The 23,880-nt window shown below is 35.7% G+C and overlaps 1 protein-coding gene and 1 pseudogene across 1 annotated transcript in view; both read left to right on the top strand.

The window, feature by feature from the left end:
- CCDC102B (coiled-coil domain containing 102B) overlaps positions 1-23,880 on the top strand; it is a 199,955-nt gene that overhangs the window by 155,301 nt on the left and 20,774 nt on the right. Inside the window, exon 9 of the mRNA XM_032422576.1 lies at positions 22,907-23,116. Coding sequence (XP_032278467.1) covers positions 22,907-23,116 — 210 coding nt within the window. The remainder of the gene's footprint in view (positions 1-22,906; positions 23,117-23,880) is intronic.
- Positions 20,662-21,606, top strand: LOC116643657 (annotated as a pseudogene).

The following is a 23,880-nucleotide window of genomic DNA, read 5'->3' as shown; positions in this document are numbered from 1 at the left end:
TTATGTGCAATACAAAAGCAGGCTTTGCATTGCTGCACTTCAGAAAATTTGGATCTGAGCCATTTGGGTAAGAATGTAAACAAACAAGACAATTATTATTAGTCAAACACTGGAAATTCATGTCCTGTAGCACAGAGAAATAAAATGGGAAATATTATTCATTAGACCATCACAGACTTTTGTAAGGAGATCAATCCTGACCACTGTTTTGTTTCTTTTTTTCTTTTTTTTTTTAGCTTCTGGGTCTTTAAAAATTTCTGTTCTTGTTCTACATTTTCTCTTCTTCTGTGTCATATCCTGGCCTCCACTAAAGTTTATCCGTTAATCCAAGTTAAGTAGAAACCATTGTCATTCACAACTCCTTAAATTTGATACTTTGACTACCCCTGAAGGGGGAGGGAAGGAGGTCCTTCCTTGTCTATTTTATTTTGTGGAGGTGAGGAGATGTGGAAGGGTTGGAGGGAGCTGAGATAAAAAACAAGTACATTAAGAAACTCAAAAGAAATTTGCCTGATTCTAGATGAGAGCCATTTAAAATTTTCCTTACAAGTGATTTTGAATTCTTGTCATAAATAATTATTGGAAACTTAAATTTCAAATAATAGTCAAGTCTATACTTTGACCTTTATCAAATCTGTTGGGAAAATCTTTCCTCTACCATAAATGTCTAAGAATTTTTCAGTAAAAAGTTCAGGTGAGTTGAAGATTCTCACGTAATCAATCCATAGGCATTGACATTTGTTTTTGAATTTGGACAAATGTTCGTGTTGGACTTTAGCTCACTGACATATTTGAGTAATTGATTTTTTTAACTGACTCACACTTGAGAAATATTTTTTCCTCTTCTAAAACAGAAAATTTAAACTACGGATATAAAGCTACACTTATGTACACCTCTAATGTTGCTATCAAAACTCAAAACAATATTTTGTCAAGACTCTTAAACTTTTAACCTTACCAAGTGACTAAAACATTGAAAAAATCTCAAAATCATAATATATTTATAGTGCACAGTGGAAAAGCATGTTTTACATAGATGTTTTATCTATCCCTGCCAGAGTATAAATAAAATTCTGCAAACATTGAGAATAAGGGGGGACACTAGGTATAAAGGTGAGAAAAACCGTTCCTACTTTCATGCATTGGTTTCTGGATGTACATATTCAGTGTACTGGGACACAGCCTCATATGTTGGCCATTAGTCTACTGTATATGCCACAAATAGATGACCGTGTCCTGCCTTGTAGAGTACCTCCCTCAAGTTGGAAATCATAGATGCCATTTAACAAACCATGCTCACCTTTTCAGGCTTGCTGTAGACTTGCGATTGGTATTTGGAGCCCTGGTACATTGCTTGGTAATATACCCATTTTTTATCTCCTTTGCTGTTAAATGTACCCAACCTTTTAGGTGATGTTTCAGGAACGACAGGAATCTATGTTGGTGAACCACTTTTCTATGTAAGTCTTTAGATCACAGTGCTGGCAGAGACAAGAGAAAAGACAAAGTACTTTTCAGTTCAGGTGAGAACTATACATTGCCCCTTACAGAAAGGGTCCGGTATATTGTCACCAAGTGGCTGTTCTTTGAGGCTCACAGATCACACATTCAGTCAGGGAACAGCTAGATCACCCGCTAAGAGGAAGTCCATTCCATTGGACCCAGGAATAACCTTGAACCCTGATATTACAACTCCATTTATCACCCATTATTCAAGCACCAGGCTGGTGGAGGACTGAGAATGACTGATGTTGACTGGATGCCAACAACCTTGCCATCTGGTTGCTAAAATGCCTCTTCTGTGGTTAAAAAAAAAAAAAAAATCTGGCAGATAGGATATGGGAGTCAAAAAAAAAAAAAAAATCACACTTTTTATGTCCACATCCATATGTCCATCCCTGTGCCTCTTGCACAGACCTCTTTGTCTTTAGTTTTTCAGTTTTGCTTTGTGTCGAGGCCCCTATCCAAGAAGCCACGTGATTTACCACTTTCCAGTCAGCTGTGTTTATCCTTACCTTTGGTCACTTGTCCCCTCATTCAACATCGATGACAAGTGTATTTCTCCTTCAGAGCCACTGCCAAGTAGGTGGGTGGTAAAGTACCTTCCATTTTTATCTCATGCTAACCTATCAAGAAGACCTACTCATGGATCAAACCTGATTTCTTGTCCTTCTACATTAGTTTACTGAAAGATACTGCCCATGAAGTCATATGTGTGAGCTGAGAGAGAGAGATCCATGTGATATAGGCAGGTAACGTGAGAGTTAGGTCCATCTGTCTGTGCAAATACTGTTGTCCTCTGCACCTGTTGGGCCTGATCCTCAATATATTATTTTCATTATAGGAATAATTGCTCTTAAGGCTGCCTGATTTTATAGCTTGATGGATGTGATAATACCCAGACCATGATGGGCAGCTCGAGATGCATAATCACTTACTGTCCCATGGTCAGGACTAATTCTCTACTAGGAACTGGTTTTAGCATATGAGGAACTAGTTTTCAAATAAAAAGTAGTCCACTTATGGAGATTGCATTGCCTTATTTGAGAACCGTATGGGCGTCTGCCAAAGTCTCCATAATACATTCTTATCTATGACATACTTTAATACTATTGGATTTGCTGGGCCAAGTGGAATGAATGGCAGGGAAGCCTGCACAACATCTTGGAACTGCTGCTCCCTCTCTTGCGCTAGGTCCCATTCAAAAATGCCATGCTTTAAGTCACCCCATAAATGGGTCATAACCTTATTTCCACATGCAGTATCTCCAGGCTCCAAGGCCAACCATTCTGCCTCTTTCTTAATGCTATAACTTGTCCCTTACTTTAGATGTGATGATTATGCATGCTCCAGAAAACTAGGACCCTAAACATTTTATTGGAGTGGTAGGGCCCTTAATCTATGTGGATGAACTTCCTACTCTCTGACATGCCTATGAGTTACTAGGGCACCCAGAATACTTCCCACTTCTTGTCTATCAGATGTAATTAGCATGATATCTTCAATATAATGGACGAATAACATGTTCTGGAGAACACCAAGGTCATTTGAGGTCCAGCAAAGATACGACACCCAGAAAGAGAATGTGAGACTGAGTTACGACTTGATTACCTTTAGTTGTCTATCATCACCCATCATTCATTTGCTGTTTCTGAGGGCCCTGCAGGTTGATTGTATCTATGTAGTCTTTGAGGCACTTGTTTCGGCAATCCCACTGGGATGGGATATTGCTTCAAGGTATTCAAGTGCATCCACTCAAATAAGCTCTTTTCAGGTTCCAAGGTCCCACTGCTTCCCTCTTAGGGCCCTGATTTAGCACAGGAGAACTGTCAAGACTAAGTGTTTTGTCTCCTGTGCAGCTCTTCCATGTAAGATTAATTCCTGAGCCTGGAGACACTCAGACTGCCCGCTGGATTCAGGAGATAAGAGCTTCTTTAAACACTGTCAGGGACAAATTCCGGCTTTAATAACATTCCCTGATTTGAAAATTGGCTGACCTGAGCCTGTCAGTTATTTTCTTTATGGCTTCCAAGTCATTTAATAAAATCTAGCCAAGTTCAAAATCCATATAATTACCATTGCCTCTATCTCATTTAACTCTTAAGCAACTACATACAGTGATTCCCCTTCAACTCTATGCTTCCCCTCAACTTTAACCACATCCACAGCTGAGATTCACAGTTTGTATCCTGCTACCACCAGATGGAGTCCTTGCAGCCATCCTGCTAGTAAGCCTTCAAGTACCAGAATCAATCCAGAAGGTCTGTGTTTCAGGGCCACCATTAGTACAACCGTCTTGAGTCTTTCAAGAAAATAGATATATTTTCATCCTCTCTACCGTTCAATTTCTTCACCAGAATCAACCATATTTATTAGTTTCCTTTCTTAAAAATATAGGTATCTCTTTAAATTATGTTTTGGGACCCATGCATACACTAATATTTATATTTTGATGTTTGGATTTATTTTTGTACTTAGAGGCAGAGAATTTTTTATGCAATATGCCTTGGTTCATGGCACATCGTCACCCTGGGTCTCTGCAAAGTCCCTCTCTTTTTTGTATTCATTCATTCATTCATTCATTTTTTTATTATCTGTATATCCCCCTCCCACACCCATTTTCTCCATAGGCAATTATTGCAATAGGTACCTATTATTTTTATATGTTCTTGAAAAATATACACTTTAAACTTTTATAAATGATATTATCATATACTTGATTCTGTTAATTTTTAAATTGAATATTATCTTTTATCTTTTAAGATTAATCTCTGTCATTTGTGTACTATTTGAATAGAAGTTGTATTCGTCATAATACTTCTCTCAAATTCTTTAGCATGTATCATCCCAGAATAAGGGTGTTTTCCTACAAGACCACGATTATCAATCCTAAGAAATTATTAACTATAATGTAAAAGTATCTGCTTCATATTTAAATTCCCTCTATTTCTCCAAGGATGTCTTTTCTATCTGCTTAATGCAGTTGAGTTTAATTAATGCATAAGGGGTTATCTTATTTAGTCATTTTTTTATTCTAGAACTACTTCTCCCATTATTTCCTCATACATGACTATTTTTAAAAATCAGAGTATTCCTGTGGCAGAATATACCACATTCTGGAGTTTGTGTTTGCTAACGGTATTTGTTATTCTTCTATGTCCTGTATTACTTGTGAAGAGGAAGGTAGGTGGAGAGCAGGATTTTGTCAACCTCAGCACTACTGATATGCTGTGGGGTGTTGTCCTTTGTGTTGGAGGACATTTAGCAGGATTCCTGGCCTCTACCCACCAAATGCCTGGCAAGCAGCACCTCTTAACACGTAGCAACCAAAAATGTCTTCAGATTTTGCTAAATGTCACCTTTGGGTAAAACCACCCTGGTTGAGAACCACTGATTTACAGGCTAGTTTACAGTCAGGTTAAACATTCTTTAGCAAGAATAACACGTACTTTATACATATATTTCTTATGATTCACATAAAGAGAAACATGGTGCCATGTTGTTCTACTATTAGTGATGCTGAACATGATTGCTTGATTAGGGTGTGGACTTCCAGCTTTCTCCAGTATAATACTCATTTTGAAATTAGTAAATGATCTTTCAGAAAAGTCTCCGATATCCTAAAAATACCCTGTTCTCTAAATATCTTTAATGATTTTGGCACCCATTGATGATCTTTATCTGAACTGGTTATAATTATTTTAATTCATAGTTGCAAAAGTTCTAATTCTGCTATCTCTCTACAGTTACTAGCTGGCATTCTTCTGTAGAAAAGAAAAAAAGTTTTAAAAATATTTACTCTTTTTCTCTCTTTGGTTTATATTAATGACTTATGAATTTATTTTTATTCAGCTTGTTATACATTAATATTGTTTTCATTTTTGATGTTCAAATTGTCCCAGATTTAGCCACTAGGAGTCCTTTTAAGCTGGTGTCCTTATGACATTTTTCCATTACTCACTGAGTCATTAACTGTTTTCAGACACAATTATGTTCTGGGTTCATCTTGTACTTCCCTAGCTCTAGGACTGAAGTCAGGGATTTCTCAAAGAGCCATGGTTTATCTTACTGGAAAGGTTGGGTGCTAAACATGTTCATTTCCCTTGCAGTATAATTGCTCCCACGTCCTTTCAGTAGACAGAGATAGAAAACTGTGTTCACATTCCTATTTCAAATTTTTCATTTAAATTTAGCATTAAGTATTTATTGCTGACCTTTCCTGCCAAGGTAAAATTTACATACAATTTAAAGAACAGATATTGAGTGATACTAATCAATGCATCATGAAATATGCAAGCATCTGTATAAAGCACATTCTTTGCAAGATATGGAATATTTCTGTCACCCTGAGAATTTTTCAAGTTTACTAATGCCCCTTCCCAGTCAATTTTCCACCTTAGAGGTACCATAAATTTTGCCCATCTAGAACTTCATATAAATGGAAACATTCCATAAATACTTGATTGCACCAGCCACCTTTTGCTCATCATATCATATTCCGTTTCATACGTGGTGTTTCATATATCAGTAGTTTGTTCCTTTTTATTTAGTAATAATACTCCATTGTATGAGTAGACTGAAAATTGTTTATACACTCTCCTGTTGCTGAACACGTTTTTTCCCCCAGATTTTGACTATAAAGAAACAACTTTTAATATATTTTGATTTATTTATGTTTTGTGGTCATGTTTTTATTAATCTTGGAAGTGGAATTTATTTCACTAGGAGTGGAATTGCAGGTTCATAGTGTAGGTATAAACCTAATTATTTAGAAAACTACCAGACTAGTTTCCAATGTGTCTCATTTTCTTAATTTCTTATTTGTTATCTCTTTTCTTTTTAAAATTTTGTTTCTTTTCTAATAATGTTAATATATAAAGTTATTTGCATTGTCTTACAACATACATAAAATTGTTACAAACTCACAACATCAATATTATGACCCATAATAATCCTCTTGAATGGTGTTTAAGATTTTCATGCAGTCATTACTGTTCTGAGAATATATCCCACTGGATATTGAATGAGAGTTTTGTGTTCAAAATCACTTGAAAGACTATATTCTGGGTTATATAATCAATATGATACACAGTTTGTTAGTTCACATGTATCCGATATTATGGTTTACATTTTTTTTTCTCTTTTTGCTTTAATATAATTCATGTTGGAGTGTGGTATTATTACAGTTTTTCTTTGTCATGGTGGTGGTTTTATGAGGAGTATTTTTCAGCAGTTGAAAGTTTTTTTTTCTATCCATATTGTTGCAAATGGCAAGATTTTGTTCTTTTTTATGGCTGAATAATATTCCATTGTGTGTATATACCACCACTTCTTTATTCATCTATTGATTGACACTTGGACTGCTTCCGTAGTTTGGCTATCATAAATAATGCTGTAGTAAACATAGGGGTGGATATATCCTTTTGATTTACTGTTTTCATATTCTTTGGGTAGATACCTAGTAGTGCAATTACTGGATCATAGGGTAGTTCTATTTTAAATTTTTTGAGGAACCTCCATACTGTTTTCCAGAGTGGCTGCACCAGTTTGTATTCCCACCAACAGTGCATGAGGGTTCCTTCTTTTCCCACATCCTCACCAACACTTGTTTCTTGTGAGTTGTTTTTGTTTTTGTTTTTGTTTTTAGCCATTCGACAGGTGTGAGATGATATCTCATTTTGGTTTTGACTTGCATTTCCCTGATGATGAGTGATGTTGAGCATCTTTTCATGTGTCTGGTGGCCATCTGGATGTCTTCTTTGAAGAAATGTCTGTTTACATCTTCTGCCCATTTTATAATTGGATTATTTGTTTTTTAGCAGTTGAAAGATTTTATTCTTATTTTCTACTTTTAGTAGTTTTGTATAGATACTGCATTCCTTTTTCTGTTTGTGATAAAGTGGGTAGGATTTTCCTAGACAAGCAAGAATAAATAACGATAGGTGGTTTTATGGGAAAAGGTGCAATAATGAAGAATATGGGTTGTATACTTAATTTCTTAGTTCTAGAGTGCTCCCTTTGGTTGATATACTGAAAGGACTGGGGTTTTTTGTTTGTTTTTAATTAGAGCTTTTAGGTAGAAGAATACAGATTAATCTGTATTCTGATTCTTTGTTAGGAGCCTTAATAGCAACTTCTTGCTTTCCAATTTTTCATTACCTAGAAATATCCAAATGACACCCTCACTTTGAAGGGTATAGTTCCCCCATAAGTGGTCCCACCTCAGGAGTGAATGCTATTATCTCTTGTACTTTCTAAGCTCCTTTCTTACATTTCTTACAGTAGCTAGTATTCTGGTCCTCCAGGTCTGAGATTTGCTCTCGGTATCTCCCTGTGGAGGGTGATGTGACTTCCCCTGCAGGGAGTCACCCTAGCTGGTGTTCCCTCTTATGCATAATTCCCCTCTGACTCTGCTCCTGCATCGCCTCCAGAGAGGACTCTGCTGCTCTTGGATATATATTTTAACTCTTACATGTGAATCAAGGTTTCTATAAAACTAAGTCTCTAAATTATATTTGCAGAATGACTGATTTTATTTTTTCTCACTGTTGATTTTTGGAGGCTGCATGGAGAGATAGGGATTTAGTCTGTGGTCATGTTCTAAACTGTGTGATTCCCAAAAGACACTATTTTTGACTATGGGTGGTCATTTATTATAGCACTGATTACAGAAAATAACTTTAAGAAACTTGTTTATTTGCATATTGGAAAATAGACATCTAAATAACTCACAAGCCAAAGAAAGATATTTAACGGAATATAACACTGAAAGATAAAAGCCCTGAAATCTTGAGGGATGCGGCAAGATTCAGGGATATTTATAACATTAAGCACTATATTAGGAAACAGTTATGTCTACCATGGGATGGTGACTCTCAGATCTCAATTACAGGGAGTGTAATTAACCCAGAACTCCAGCTGCTGTGCTCTGAAATCCAGGCAGTAAGATCACGCTTCCCACAGGCTACTCCCAGCAGAGGGCAGCCTCCTTATTTCTGGGACAGGTGACCTCCTTACTATTGACTTTGACTTAAGAGCTCCTCCATGGCCTCACCTAACTCTCCTTGGACCACACTGACATCTAAGATGGTTTCATCTAAACCTTCTCTTCTTCCCTCTCTCCCCACCCAAATCTAAGTCAGTACTGATTGCAGTCCAGCTACCCCCGCCTCTCCTGACTCCCTCTCATTTTCTCTCAGACTCATTCCTCCTAATAAAGTCATTGCTTTTTTAATCCCATTGTACAGCTGCTTCTTGGAGTACCTAGAGTAACAAAATAACAATGACCAAAAAAATTAACAACTAATTTCTAGCAGAAAAAATAAAAATGGGTATAGAAAGAAGGGAAGATGGTATTAGGAATTAATAATATATTTAGAAAGTGTAATAGAAATAGTCAACAAAGCCAGAAGTTGGTTCTTCAAAAAAAAGAAAAAGAAACTAAAATGAAATTTAAGTAAAATTAATCAAGAGCTATAATTAGAAAAATCTAGTAATAGAAAAGGGACACAGCTTTAGATAGAGAGCAGAGATTCACAAAGATAGGGAAACACTATGAAGGCATGATGCTAATAAAAATAAAATCTTACAAGAAATAAATTATTGACCAGAAAAAAACAGCTTTACCCAGTATGACTCTTGTAGAAATAGAAAGTCTGAATGGATTTATAACATTATATAAAGTCAATTAAAAATTAATAAATTAAAACTCTTCCTACAATAAAACTCCAGTATCAGAATGCTTTATGGTTAAGTTCTACCATTCAAAGTAAATAATTCCAATTTTATAGAACATATTCCAGGGGAGAAAAAGAGGAAAAACTTTCCAACATTTTCCACTGTGTTTGTGTAATGCTAATGTTGCATCTAGACAAGGATAATATAAGAAAGGAAAATCATAGTCATTCTCACACACAAATATAGTGGCAAAAATATTAACCAAATAGAAGTAGTCTTAATCTCATAGTGAATAAAAACAGTTGATTTGTTACAGGAATGGAAGGATGTTATAACATTAGATCATCTGTTATATAAATCAGCACATTAAACATACTAAAAGAAAAAATTGTGTGGTTATCTCAAAGGTCACATAAAAACAGTTGCTACAACTTATTTCATGATTTTATGGAAAAACATTTTAGCACACTAGGAATCAAAGTGGACTTTTACAACTTGGTGGAGTAGCAAAATTTTAGAGCAAATATTTTATTTAATGATGGAGTATCACTTTTTTTTTTTTTTTTTTTAGGGGAGAAAGGGAGGGAGCGCAAACACTCTGGGGGCCTGGGGTGGGGAGGGGCAGAGGGGTTGGGAGAGAGAAAGAATCTTAGACTCCATGCCTACCATGGAGCCAAATGCAGGGCTCAGTCTCACGACCCTGAGATCATGACCTGAGCCAAAATGAAGAGTCAGATGCTTAACCCACTGAGCCACCCAGGCATACCCCTGCTATCACTTTCTTAATTTAAGATTTTACTCCAGATGCCAGACAGTTCAACAAAAGAAGAAAAATAAATAAAATTATAAGAATTGGAAAGATACAAAATTGTAATTAATTATCACAGATGATATAATTATCTATTTAGAAAATACGAAGTAGTCTACAAAACATAATTCATGAGAGTTTAAAGATACTGCTGGGTATAAAATCAATTAAATATGCATATACCAGCAAAAATTTATATTTATATACATAATATTTGTATATAATATATAATAAATAGAGCAGTGTTTGTGCAATGATTGGTAGACCAAAGAACTAGAATAAGAGACCAGAATCAGAGCCACACATATATGGACAGTTGATCTGTCAACAGATTTGTCACTGCATGCCAATAATGAATGGAGGAGTCAGTAAAAAGTTCTGGCTTCAGACTAAAGATGAATGGAAGGAATTAACTTGCCTCATTATAATATTAATCTTTTAAATGAACACTCTAATTTTAATGTGAAAAAAAGATGGTGTAATTCTGGCTTAATCAATGAGACAAACTAATTTTTATTCTTCACTATGTTTTTTTTAAAGAATTCATCAATGTATTATTTTTGTCAAATTCGCCCCCAAATCAGATACTAAAAAGCAGCAAGCGTATTTAAAACATGAACGTGTTATACCAAGCCATTCTTGATGTAAGTGGTGATTTAGGGGATGCTCATTAAATACCTGACACTATTTCATTTTTACATCATTGTCCTTTTCTACTATTTTCTCCTCTAAATTATATATACACTTCTTTCTCCTTCACAGCTCAGTGTTAATAATTAAAGTTAACTTTCTATTTTATCTGAACTATCAGAGTACATGCAATTAGTCAATATACCTTCTAGGTAAAATGATACTGAGGACTATCAAAATCTCTGAGAAGACCTGTTGGCAACTTTTTTTTTTTTTTTTTTTTTAGAGAGAGAGAGCATGAGCAGGGATGGAGGGGCAGAGGGGAGGGAGAGAGAAAATCTCAAACAGGCTCCACGCTCAGCATGGAGCCCAATGGAGGGTTCAGTCTCATGACCCTGAGGTCATGACCTGAGCCGAAACCAAGAGTTGGATGCTTAACTGACTGAGCCACCCAGGTGCCCCTGTTTGTCTAAATTTACTTTTAGGAGATATTTTGAGAATAAAGTCTACCTTTCTTAGCTTGCTTAATTTCATCTTTCTTATAATGTATTCATTTTCCTAATGCAGATCTTGCTAAGGATTGTGTGTTTACCTACCTTTTCTTAGTAATAGAGCACATGTGAGGATGTAGTCAACCCATGGCAAAATTAAGTCCCATTAGACACCTTATATAAACCTCTGATTCCTATTCTTATTAGAACAAGATCCACATTTTAAAGCCTCTATTGTGTTTCACTTCTCAAGTTCTGGAAGTACTGCTTGTGGAAAGTTCATGCCTGATCAAGTTTATAAGAAATCCACTGCAGCAGAGCAAAGCTTGGCAGGAGAGGTGCAGAAAGGCATCTTTTCACTGTTTTGTTTTTAGGTTATGGCTTTTCTCTGGCTCTTCTAGGACATTCTCATAAAACAATTTTCTATGTTTAACATAACAGTGTGTCTATTCACATTTTTAAATCTTAACAGTTACTAGGATATTCATAGATGATTATTACATATCTACATCATTTTTCAGTGATTCTGCATTGAAATGGAGAAAATATTTGTGTGTGAAATTCTGTAACACCAGTAAGAATTTTTTAGACTCCCCGGCTTTGGGAAATCAAGGATCCAAAATACCCGTTTAGAGTTTTTACTCTGAAATCTGTAAGTTTTCTCTGCCAGAGTATAAGTAAAGTCTTTATAAATGTATTTTCCTTGTCATTCTAACATATATTGACTTATTTATACATAGATGCATTTTTCTTTTGTGATTTCCTTGCATTGCTTTTGATTCATGTTCAATCAGAAATATGTATTTTTGCCCCCTTTTTTTTGAAGTATAATTAACATATATTGTTTTATTAGTGTCAGTTGTACAATATAATGATTCAACAATTCTATACATTACTCAGTGCTCATCACAGTAAGTGTACTCTTAATCCCCTTTATCTGTTTCACCCATCACCCACCAACCTCCCCTCGGGCAACCACCAGTTTGTTCTCTATATTTAAGAGTGTATTTTTTTTTGTCTCTTTTTCCTTTGTTATTTCATTTGTTCTGTTTCTTAAACTCCACATATGAGTGAAATCATATGATATTCGTCTTTCTTTGGCTAACTTATTTTACTTAGCATGATACCTTCTAGCTCCATCCATGTTGTTGCAAATGTCAAGATCTCATTCATTTTTATGGCTGAGTAATATTCCATTGTGTGTGTGTGTGTGTGTGTGTGTACACACACCACATCTTTATCCATTCATCTATTGATGGACACTTGGGTTGCTTTTATATCTTGGCTATTATAAATAATGCTCCAATAAACATAGGGATGCATGTATCTTTTCAAATTAGTATTTTCATTTCCTTTGGTTAAATACCAGTAGTGGAATTACTGGGTGATATGGTAATTCTATTTTTAATTTCTTGAGGAGTCTCCGTACTATTTTCCACAGTGTTTTCACCAGTTTGCATTCCCACCAATAGTACATGAGGGTTCCTTTTTCTCTGACTTTCCTTTTTTTTTTTGAAAAAAAAAAAAAAGTTAATTTGTACTTTATTAAAACACAACTTTTGCTATAAAGACACTATTGAGTTAATTAAAACATAAGCCAAAGATTAGTAAGAAATATTTGTAAAACATATATCTGATAAAGGGTGAATATCCAAAATATGAAAATGTCTCTTTTTAGAAAATATTTTTATTCAGCTTTATTTTTTGAAGAAGTTTTAGAGTCACCACAAAGTTGAAGTATAGAGATTTATACCTCCTACTCCACATGTGCACAGCCTCCCCCATTATCAAATCTCTGACAGAGTGGCACATTGCAACAACTGATGAACTGCCCTGACAGTGCATTATCACCCAAAGTCCGTAGTTTACATTAAGGTTCAGTACTGATGTTATATAGATGTGGACATATATATAATGTATCCACCATTATGGTATCATATACAATATTTTCACTGCCCTAAAAATCCTCTGTGCTCCACCTGCTTATTCTTCCCTGTCTTCAGCCTCTCCTTTTACCCCCTGCAACTTCTACAAAACACTAATATCTTTCAGTGTCTCTATAATTTTTCTTTTTCCGGAATGCCATATAGTTGGGATCCTACAGTATGAAGCCTTTTCAAATTGGCTTTTAGTAATATACATTTAAGATTCCTTCATGTCTTTTTATGGCTTGATAGCTCATTTCTTTTTTGGGCTTCATTATATTCCATTGTCTGGACATCCTTCAATTTATCCCTTCATCTACTGAAGGGCACCTTGGTTGCTTCAGTTTTCAGCAGTTATAAATAAGGCTGCAAGAAACATCCTAGTGTGGGTTTTGGGGTTTATTTTTATTTTGTTTTTTATTTATTTATTTATTTTTGTGCAGATTTCTGTGTGGATGTAGTTTTCAACTCCTTTGGGCAAATACCTAGGAGTATGATCACTAGATAGTATGATAAAAATATGTTTAGTTTTGTAAGAAACTGCCAGACTCTCTTCCAAAGTGGCCATATTCTCTTGCATTCCCACCAGCAATGCAGGAGAGTTCCGGTGGCTCCACACTCTTACCAGCATTTGATGTTGTCAGTGTTCTGGATTTTCACCATTCTAATAGGTGTGTAGTGTTATTCCATTTTTTTAATTTGCATTTTCCTGATGATGTATGATGTGAAGCATCTTTTCATATATTATTTCACATCTGTATATCTTCTTGGTAAGATGTCTGTTATCTATAGATCTTGGGCCCATTTTCAAATAGGTTGTTTTCTACTGTTGAATTTAAAGAATTCTTTGTGTATTTTGGATAACAATCCTTTATCAGATATGTTTTTTGCAAATATTTTCTTTCAGTCTTAGACTTGTCTTCCCATTCTCTTGACATTGTTTTTCACAGAACAGAAATTTTTAATTTTAATGGTCTAGTTTATCAATTATTTCCTTCATGAATCCTGTCTTTGGCTATGTATCTAAAAAGCCATCACCAAATCCATGGCCATCTAAATTTTCTCCTGTGCTATATGTTTTCTGTGAAGTTTTACAGTTTTGTGTTTTACATCTGGTTTGTAATCCATTTTGAGTTAATTTTTTTAAGGGTGTAGTGTCTGTATCTAGATTATTTCTTTTTCATGTGGTTCCCTCTTCTTCTATTTAACTTTGGTACACATTTTATTTCAAATTAGTTATAAGGTTCTTTACTTTTAGAAATTCTCCAAAGATTTAAAATGAAATTAAAGTAACAAAAATACATGTGACATCGCCCATTACTAAAAATCATTTATTGTTCTCTTGACTCTTGGTAAAAGACGGTGTGAGCTATCACTGAGCTGTATTTAACTGTGGACAGGTAGAAGTAGATTTTAATTTTGGAGAGAGTTTAATCCAATTCTTATTTGTGATTTTAAGACTTAGAGAAAGAATGTTAAAAGACCCTGGGATGTGATGACATCAGTAATATGCACACTGCATTAGGTTTGAGTTGCCAGACTTTTTAATGTGAGTCTACAGAATGCTTTTCTTTTGAATTAATCTGCTGGTAGAGAAAGATGAAACAAGCCTCAAAATCCCAAAATATATCAAAAGAAAACATACTTTTGTGGTAATGTAGTACAATGGATTCAAAATGTGGTGGGTGCTACTGCAAAGGGATATACATATATTAGTAGCTATCTGTTAGCATGGTATGAGTATAATGAGCTCAGGATTGGAATCAGAGAGGAACTTTAGGTGAACCATAGCTTGGACTCTTTGCCTACCTTGAGAATTACTTCTACTCTTAAGGGCCCCAGTTTCCTCACAGCAGGAAGTACACACTTACAGGATTATTGTAAGGATAAGAAATAACCTATATAGCTCCTTATCAGAAAAATATATTACCCTCAGTAAAAGAGCAATAATCTCATATTGCTAGGAAATAGCAAGCTTCCTGCCTTTTACCTCTTACTTCCAAAATCACAGTTTGTAATGTGATTTTATGGCTGACTTGTCTGAAATGAAAATTCTGAATATTTGCGAATATACTATTGGAATATCTAGATGGTTTTAGGTGACTTCTCACTAGCCTGCGGAATGCCCCATAGTACATTCTGTTGGGGTTTTTCTCAGTTGACAGTGTCCATTTACCAAATTATTGTCATCTTGATAAAATATAAAAAATTAATATACTATTTTAATCTGCCATTATTTGATTAGGCTGTTATGTTTTTTCTTTATTTTTTTTTATTTTTTAAAGATTTTATTTATTTGAGAGAGAGAGAGAATGAGCAATGGGGAGGGGCAGAGGGAGAGTCCCTGCTGAGCAGGAAGCCTGATGCAGGGCCTGATCCCAGGACCCCGACATAATGACCTGAGCAGAGGACAGATGCTCAACCAACTGAGCCACCCAGGCACCCTGTTTCTTTCTTTAGAAAAAAAAACTTATCACATGATTTGAGTTTGGAATAAATATTTCCCCTAAATAATATAATTTCTGCCTTATAAGACTAAGCTGTTAGGAAATATTTTTTATATTTTATAAATGAAAAATGGAGGGTTTCAAGATAAAGAGAATTGGGACTCAACTGTAGTTTATTTTACTGGAAGTCTTCTCTCTATATCACTGCATTCACCTGCCACAAAATGCAGTGGAGCTATGCCAAGAGCAATGAGTTAAGAGTAAATCTGAGAAATCCTACCAGTGTTGGGTATGGTAAGCTAAATAACTGGCTCTTCTAGGATGCTTTCTTAATTTTGCTTTGTGTCTCATTGTTGTAATTGAAATCTAGAAAGGCTGTTTCTTGGAGATTACCATTGTGTACTTTTTCCTTCCTCCAACGGTGCTTATAGATCACTTAGATAGCATGTGTCAGGTCCAGGCTGATGAACAAAATGGCATGGCTCTGGATTCATAAACTTACATTCTAGTTATTGTATTGATTGTTCTTTGATGTTCTTTCAATAGTATTAAGCAACAATAACATTGAGTAGATGAAAATGTTTAGAAATGACCCCATAATTCTTTTTTTTTAATTTTTTTATTGTTATGTTAACCCCCATACATTACATCATTAGTTTTAGATGTAGTGTTCCATGATTCATTGTTTGTGCATAACACCCAGTGCTCCATGCAGAACGTGCCCTCTTTAATACCCATCACCAGGCTAACCCATCCTCCCACCCCCCTCCCCTCTAGAACCCTCAGTTTGTTTTTCAGAGTCCATCGTCTCTCATGGTTTGTCTCCCCCTCCGATTTACCCCCCTTCATTGTTCCCCTCCTGCTATCTTCTTTTTTTTTTTTCTTAACATATATTGCATTATTTGTTTCATAGGTACAGATCTGAGATTCAACAGTCTTGCACAATTCACAGCACTTACCAGAGCACATACCCTCCCCAGTGTCTATCACCCAATCACCCCATCCCTCCCACCCCACCCCCCACTCCAGCAACCCTCAGTTTGTTTCCTGAGATTAAGAATTCCTCATATCAGTGAGGTCATATGATACATGTCTTTCTCTGTGTGACTTATTTCACTCAGCATAATACCCTCCAGTTCCATCCACGTCGTTGCAAATGGCAAGATCTCATTCCTTTTGGTGGCTGCATAATATTCCATTGTATATATATATACCACATCTTTATCCATTCATCTGTCGATGGACATCTTGGCTCTTTCCACAGTTTGGCTATTGTGGACATTGCTGCTATAAACTCTCACTCTTTGCAGATGATATGATCCTTTATGTGGAAAACCCCAAAGACTCCACCCCAAAACTGCTAGAACTCATACAGGAATTCAGTAAAGTGGCAGGATAGAAAATCAATGCACAGAAGTCAGTGGCATTCCTATACACCAACAACAAGACAGAAGAAAGAGAAATTAAGGAGTCGATCCCATTTACAATTGCACCCAAAACCATAAGATACCTAGGAATAAATCTAACCAAAGAGACAAAGGATCTGTACTCAGAAAACTATAAAATACTCACGAAAGAAATTGAGGAAGACACAAAGAAATGGAAAAACGTTCCATGCTCATGGATTGGAAGAACAAATATTGTGAAGATGTCAATGCTACCTAGAGCAATCTACACATTCAATGCAATCCCCATAATTCTATCTTTAGGAATAATCACAATATTACATTTTCCACAAGCCACTCAAATGATTCTTATGTTCACACTTACTTTCAAGAACCACTGCCTGCTTGTCTAGATTTCATCTCATACTCTACCCCACACCTAATATTTCATTATAGATCTCTTGGCTCTTGTAATGTTCAGACCTATTTCCTGCTTCCTCTATTGGAACATTCTTGCCTTGATTCCGCCTCTTTGACTTCTTAAACTTCAGATTTCAGCTTACATATTATTCCTTCAAATAACCTCTGATTGCCTAATTTATTGCAGGCCTTTCTTATAGCCCTCAGGGGGTTTTATCCCTCATGAGTCTCTGCCCAGTTTATACCTATATATTTATTTGTATTTTGTCAATAGAATATTTGGTGCCTCTTATGTAAGAGATACTAAATAATATTTGTTAAACACCTGAATAGTTTGGGTGTTTACATATTTTTCTCAATGTTTATTTTTTTTTAAATATTTTGTTTATTTGACACAGAGAGAGAGAGAGAGACAGAGAGAGCACAGGCAGAGGGAGAGGGAGAAGCAGGTTCCCCATAGAGCAAAGAGCCCAATGCAGGGCTCGATCCCAGGACCCTGGGATCATGACCTGAGCCAAAGGCAGACGCTTAACCAACTGAGCCACCCAGGTGCCCCTATTCTCAGTGTTGAATATGCATAACACTGGAAATGATTAATCAACAAATATTTTACCAATTACTCTTAAGAGAATATATTTTTACATTAAAAATTCTAGAAAACATTTTTTCAGTAATTCCCATATCACCTGAAATTTATTTAACAATAGTACCCACTATTAGTTAAAATTCATAGTATATTAGAGTTAGAATGAAAATATTTTAGGATTTTCTCTTGATCACTAAAAGCAAATCAGTGGAATTACATTTCAATTTGATATGATTATTAGAATTGCTTACAATAAATTCTGAAAGCTTAAAATAGTACCTGATTTTTACTTTCTTTTTAACTTGCATTCAGTTGAATGCCTTTTAAGATTTATTTATTTTGGAGAGAGAGAGAGAGGACAAGCCAGGGGAAGGGCAGAGGGAGAGAGCATATGGAGCAGACTCCCCAGTGAGTGCGAAGCCCAAGGTGGGCTAGATTTCACAGCCCTGAGTTCATAACCTGAGCTGAAATCAAGAGTCCGAGGCTTAACTGACGGAGCCACCCAGGCGCCCCTCAGTTGAATGGCTTTTAATGTAATAGATTTTCATATGATTCTTAGAAAAGAATAATCTGATAAGAGGGCGCCTGGGTGGCTCAGTTGGTTAAGCGACTGCCTTCGGCTCCGGTCATGATCCTGGAGTCCCTGGATCGAGTCCCGCATCGGGCTCCCTGCTCGGCGGGGAGTCTGCTTCTCCCTCTGACCCTCCCCCCTCTCATGTGCTTGCTCTCTCATTCTCTCTCTCTCAAATAAATAAATAAATAAATCTTTAAAAAAAAAAAAAAAGAATAATCTGATAAGAAAAAATTTTGTAAAATGAAAACAGAAATAAAATGGTTTATAATATTTATGATGTTCCAATTTCTACATAACCTTTACTTTTTGGTGTGTGTTGTATACATAAATTTATGAAATAATTGCTGTGTCAATAACCTGCAAATAGCAAATAATCAGACATCATTATTTCAGATTTGTTGTTACAACTGATAAAATCATTCCTTTCTTTTTTTAAAGATTTGGAGTTTATTCATTCAAACCATCTGTTACTTATATAAAACCTGAGTTCTACCTGTAATCTGTTATCAGGTATAAAATTGACTTCAGCAATTTCTTTTAAATGCCTACAATTCCACAAAGCCTTGACATAACATATTTGTCCTTGGCCAGAAATACATACATTTTCCTAAAATTAATTTTTCATCACCAAGTTAATGACTTTTTGTGATAGCTTTATTATTTTCATTCTGATAAGTGATGTGATGATAGTCAAAAAGTTTAAGCATTAATCTTAATAATTAAAAAAATGACATGTTGGTAATTGGATTTTGAAATACTATTTTCACCTCGTATCCCCAAATAGATACCCCACATGTTAAACCACATCATCTAAAATTTGATCCCTGGCGTGCCTGGGTGGCTCAGTCAGTTAAGTGTCCGACTTGATTTTGGCTCAGGTCATGATCTCTCGGGGTCCAGCTGGCGTCAGACTCCTCGCTCAGCCGAGATTCTCTCTCTCCATCTGCCCCTCTTCCCCCACTTGCACGCACAGGCTCTCTCTCTCTGTCTCAAATCTTTAAAAATAAAATAAAATAAAATTTGATCCCGTAGTTTATTATATTTAATTGATAAACAAGATCTACTCCCAAGAATGTAATTTTTGTTTCCTGCTTTTTAGAAGCCAGAACCTCTCTTAGATTTGGGAACAGAATATTTTCTACAATAATGATACAATTTTATGTATATGAAAAAGCAGACTTTAGAAATTTTTTATTAGAAAGATATTTAAATAGAAAGATTAAATAGAAAGATATTTTGAAGTCTAACATTTTTCTTCTTTTTGAAGTCTAACATTCTTAAGTTGATTTTGATTAAGTTGGTTTCTCTTTTAGAATTTAAAATGTCATGAAAAATACTTTATAATAGTCTAATGCTAATCAGTACTCTGCAGTCAAGCCATTTGGAACTAACAATGTAAAAATAAATAATTTCCAATTTTTATCCTTAACAGTTTAAAAATGTCTCCTATTTTAATCATGTTACATAGTTTGCAAGGCATTTTGAATAATTGATTTCTTTCAGTCCTTATAATTCCACAAATTTTGTGGGTCTGGTGTCCTCGTCTTAATTTTATTTAAAAACAGGAACAGAAAGAAGAAACATTTCAGATTCAGCCAATGAGAAAGTGACAGATCAGGACTAGGTTCCAGTTGTTTTTCTACTGTGAAGAATGGCTTCACCATCCAGATCTATGCCATAAAATTACTTTGACATTTGGATATACATATGCCCAAATTTGTGGGAGAAATACCTATATAATTATTTTTCCCAAATTATATTACCACAGTGTTTCTTCTCTAAGTAGAATATTGCTATGAAAAGTGTTTTCCTCTCTATTTAATTAATTTTACTTTTCACAAACCCTGTCACTTTGGGGAATAGATTGCCCATATTGGGGAGATGAAGTTAACAGACTGAGCTTACCACATAGAATCAGTGGTGAAGTCAAGATTAGAATTCAGAGCTCAGTATTAGAATTCAGAGCTGAAAGAGCTACTAATCATTTCTATTTATATCCAGAACAAGAAAAAAAAAATCATAACAGGCAAATGTAATTCAATTCACTCTAATAATGAGCAACTATGTAAACATAATAAAACTGCATAAAATTAACACATTTGATATTGCCTCTTTAAAATCTAAATATAAAAATGCTAAAATAAGAAAAACTGAGCAAAGGAGACATTAAAATTACCCTAAATCCATTAAATCAAAACTTCTTGAGGTGGGTCCTGGTCACTGGTAACTATAAACATCTCTCCAAGAGAATCTCATGTGCAGCCTTGGTTGGGAACCATGGGGTGAAAGCAGAGGTGAGGAAGACGGAACCAAAGCCAGGCACAGGCATTGGACACAGTCCCACCGAGAGCCGAAGATGGCAGTGAATGTATATTCAACATCAGTCGCCAATGATAACCTAAGTCGACATGACATGCTGGCCTGGATCAATGAGTCTTTGCAGCTGAATCTGACGAAGATCAAGCAGCTGTATTCAGGGGCTGCCTACTGTCAGTTCAGGGACACGCTGTTCCCTGGCTCCATTGCCTTGAAGAAAGTGAAATTCCAGGCTAAGATAGAACATGAATACATCCAGAACTTCAAAATACTACAAGCAGGTTTTAAGAGAATGGGTGTTGACAAAATAATTCCTGTGGACAAATTAGTAAAAGGAAAGTTTCAGGACAATTTTGAATTTGTTTAGTGGTTTAAGAAGTTTTTTGATGCAAACTATGATGGAAAAGACTATGACCCCATAGCTTCCAGACAAGGTCAAGAGACTGCAGTGGCTCCCTCCCTTGTTGCTCCAGCTCTGAACAAACCGAAGAAACCTCTCAGCTCTAGCAGCACAGCTCCACAGAGGCCCATTGCAACACACAGAACCACTGCAACCCCTAAGGCTGGCCCGGGTGTGGTGCAGAAGAACCCTGGTGTGGGCAACGGGGATGACGAAGCATCTGAATTGATGCAGCAGGTCACCATATTGAAACTTACTGTCGAAGACTTGGAGAAAGAAAGAGATTTCTACTTTGGAAAGCTAAGGAACATTGAATTGATTTACCAGGAGAACGAGAGGGAAAACAACCCGGTATTGCAGAGGATCGTGGACATTCTGTATGCCACAGATGAAGGCTTTGTGATACCTAATGAAGGGGGCCCACAGGAGGAACAAGAAGAGTATTAACAGCCTGGACCAGCAGAGCAACATCTGAATTCTTCACTCCAAATCATGTGCTTAACTGTAAAATACCCCCTTTTATTATTCTTAGAGGACTCACTGGTTTCTTTTCATGAGCAAACAGTACCACTTAAGTGCACTTTGCAGAAGTTTCACCCCTTTTCCAATGAGTTTGACTTAGGAGCTTTTACCCTGTAGCAGAGCAGTATTAACATCTAGTTGGGTCACCTAGGGGACAAAGAGCCTGACCATGGGGCTCACCGTGTGGATGCTGGTAACACTGATTGCTGGAGAAGGTATTTTTATGTGATACACTGAGGTGGAGACCTCAGCAGAGAAATGTAAAGACTGATTTGAATCTTAAGCTAATGTGAAATCTTGGCAGAGAACGTTTTAATAAATAAATGCCTTAAGAGTAAAAGAAAGCAGAGATGAGCAAACTTTTTCTGTAAGGGGCCAGATAGTAAATAACTGAGGCTTTGCTGGTCATATAGTCTCTGTCCCAACAGCTCAACTCTGCCATTGTTAATGTGAAAACAATCATATGCAAGATGTAAACCAATGAATGTGGCTGCATTTCAATACAACTGTATTTGTGACACTGAAATTGGAATTTTATATAATGTTAATTTGTCTGAAATAGTACTTCTTAAAAAATTTTTTTTCAACTATTAAAAAAAGAAAACTGTTATTATGGAATATACTAAAATGGCTGGGTCAGATTTCGCCCCCTGGCCATGGTTGCCAACTTCTATTCCCTAGAAATCCAATTAACCACTCACTCTGTGTGTTTGACTATTTTTATATACTCTAATTATGGATTTTATACTATTCTATTACATTCACTTGTCTTTGTTCTCAGTGACCAGCATAATATGTGGAACTTGAAAGGTATAGCAAATAAATAAATAAATGAATGAATGAATACATGAGCTATATCCATGCAACCAGAATTGCCCAAGAAATTATTTTGTGCCTTCTCAATCAACAAATGTTCATCATTTAAGTGGAGATTGTTGGCAGAATACCATCGTTTTTCACTTGACATATTTACTTGACAAATATGGTCTGTATGGTTATAGACATAGTCTTACAAACCAAGAGGAAAGCTATATTTACCTTTGCATGGCGTGGTCTTAGGACCTTTGTGTTGTTTACAACTTTTCAGACAAATACAGTTTTCTTTTTAAAAATTATATAAACGTACGTATCTGTGAACCTTTCTTAGTGTGGGCTTTTTTGCTGGGTGCCTTGCCTTTTGGCAATTATAAGTGCTACATGTTGCCTCTTTGTGTTTTCTGTGAAGCTAGAGAGATTGCAGGCTGAAAATATCTCAGAGTGGGACAAGAGGGAAATACTTGAAACACAGAAACAAGGACTGGAGAAAGAAAATAGAAGGCTAAAGGCTCAGGTGAAAGAAATGGAAGAGCTCCTGGATGGGAAAAACAGATTCAGTGCAAACTCTCAAAGTCCTGATTTCAAGACATCACAAATTGAACGGCAGGAAGAAAAAAAGGTATGGGTGCTCCTCGGAAGGGATGTTCTCGCTCGCTATACATGCCCCCCTCATGCTGGTCGACGCTGCCTTCCCTTTTACCCACCTCCAAATCTGAGCATTTTCTTTTGTGCTATTTAACCTCTGATCGCTTCCTCTCTTTCTCATCATAAGGTAGAATAACATTGTTCATGAATATGAACACAAGAGTTTAACAAATTTTGTATGAAAATGTTAGAATAGGACAAATCTGACAGTTTCAAGCTTTTCCAGAAGGAAGAAAAAGGTGAAGGGATGGACCTTTGTGTTTTTTGTTTCCTTTTATACTTTTGTCTCAGTATTTTTCAAGCAATTGATCTTATTTCTCAATAAGTAAATTTCTCCATTAGTTTGAACAGCTGTGGAATAAGCATTTGTCAGTAGTGATAGTATCTGCATAAACATTTCAATTTAGCTGAAGTTTACTCTCCTCTGGTTCTTTTTTAGTTTCAGAAAAATTATTTTTGAGTCAAATCATTGCATCATGTTGCAAATAGCTTTTATAGGCTATAACATAAATATTAAAGCTAGAATTAAATTCAACGTCTGACTTTGAGAACTTCAGGTTTTTGGAATTGTTTTATCCTAAGGCCAATAGACATTATTCCTGCTATAGATGGAATTTTTAAAAATAAATAGCTTTTAGATTTAAAAAAAAATCTCTAATGGCAGTTGCAGTTTGTGTGTTTTGGTGTCAACATGCTGCAGAACATTTACATCTTGTTTCTATTTCTTCCATTAAAGTA

Source organism: Phoca vitulina, unplaced genomic scaffold, assembly GCF_004348235.1.
Source record: "Phoca vitulina isolate PV1807 unplaced genomic scaffold, GSC_HSeal_1.0 scaffold27, whole genome shotgun sequence".
NCBI lineage: Eukaryota > Metazoa > Chordata > Mammalia > Carnivora > Phocidae > Phoca > Phoca vitulina.
This window is presented reverse-complemented; position numbering and strand designations above follow the sequence as displayed.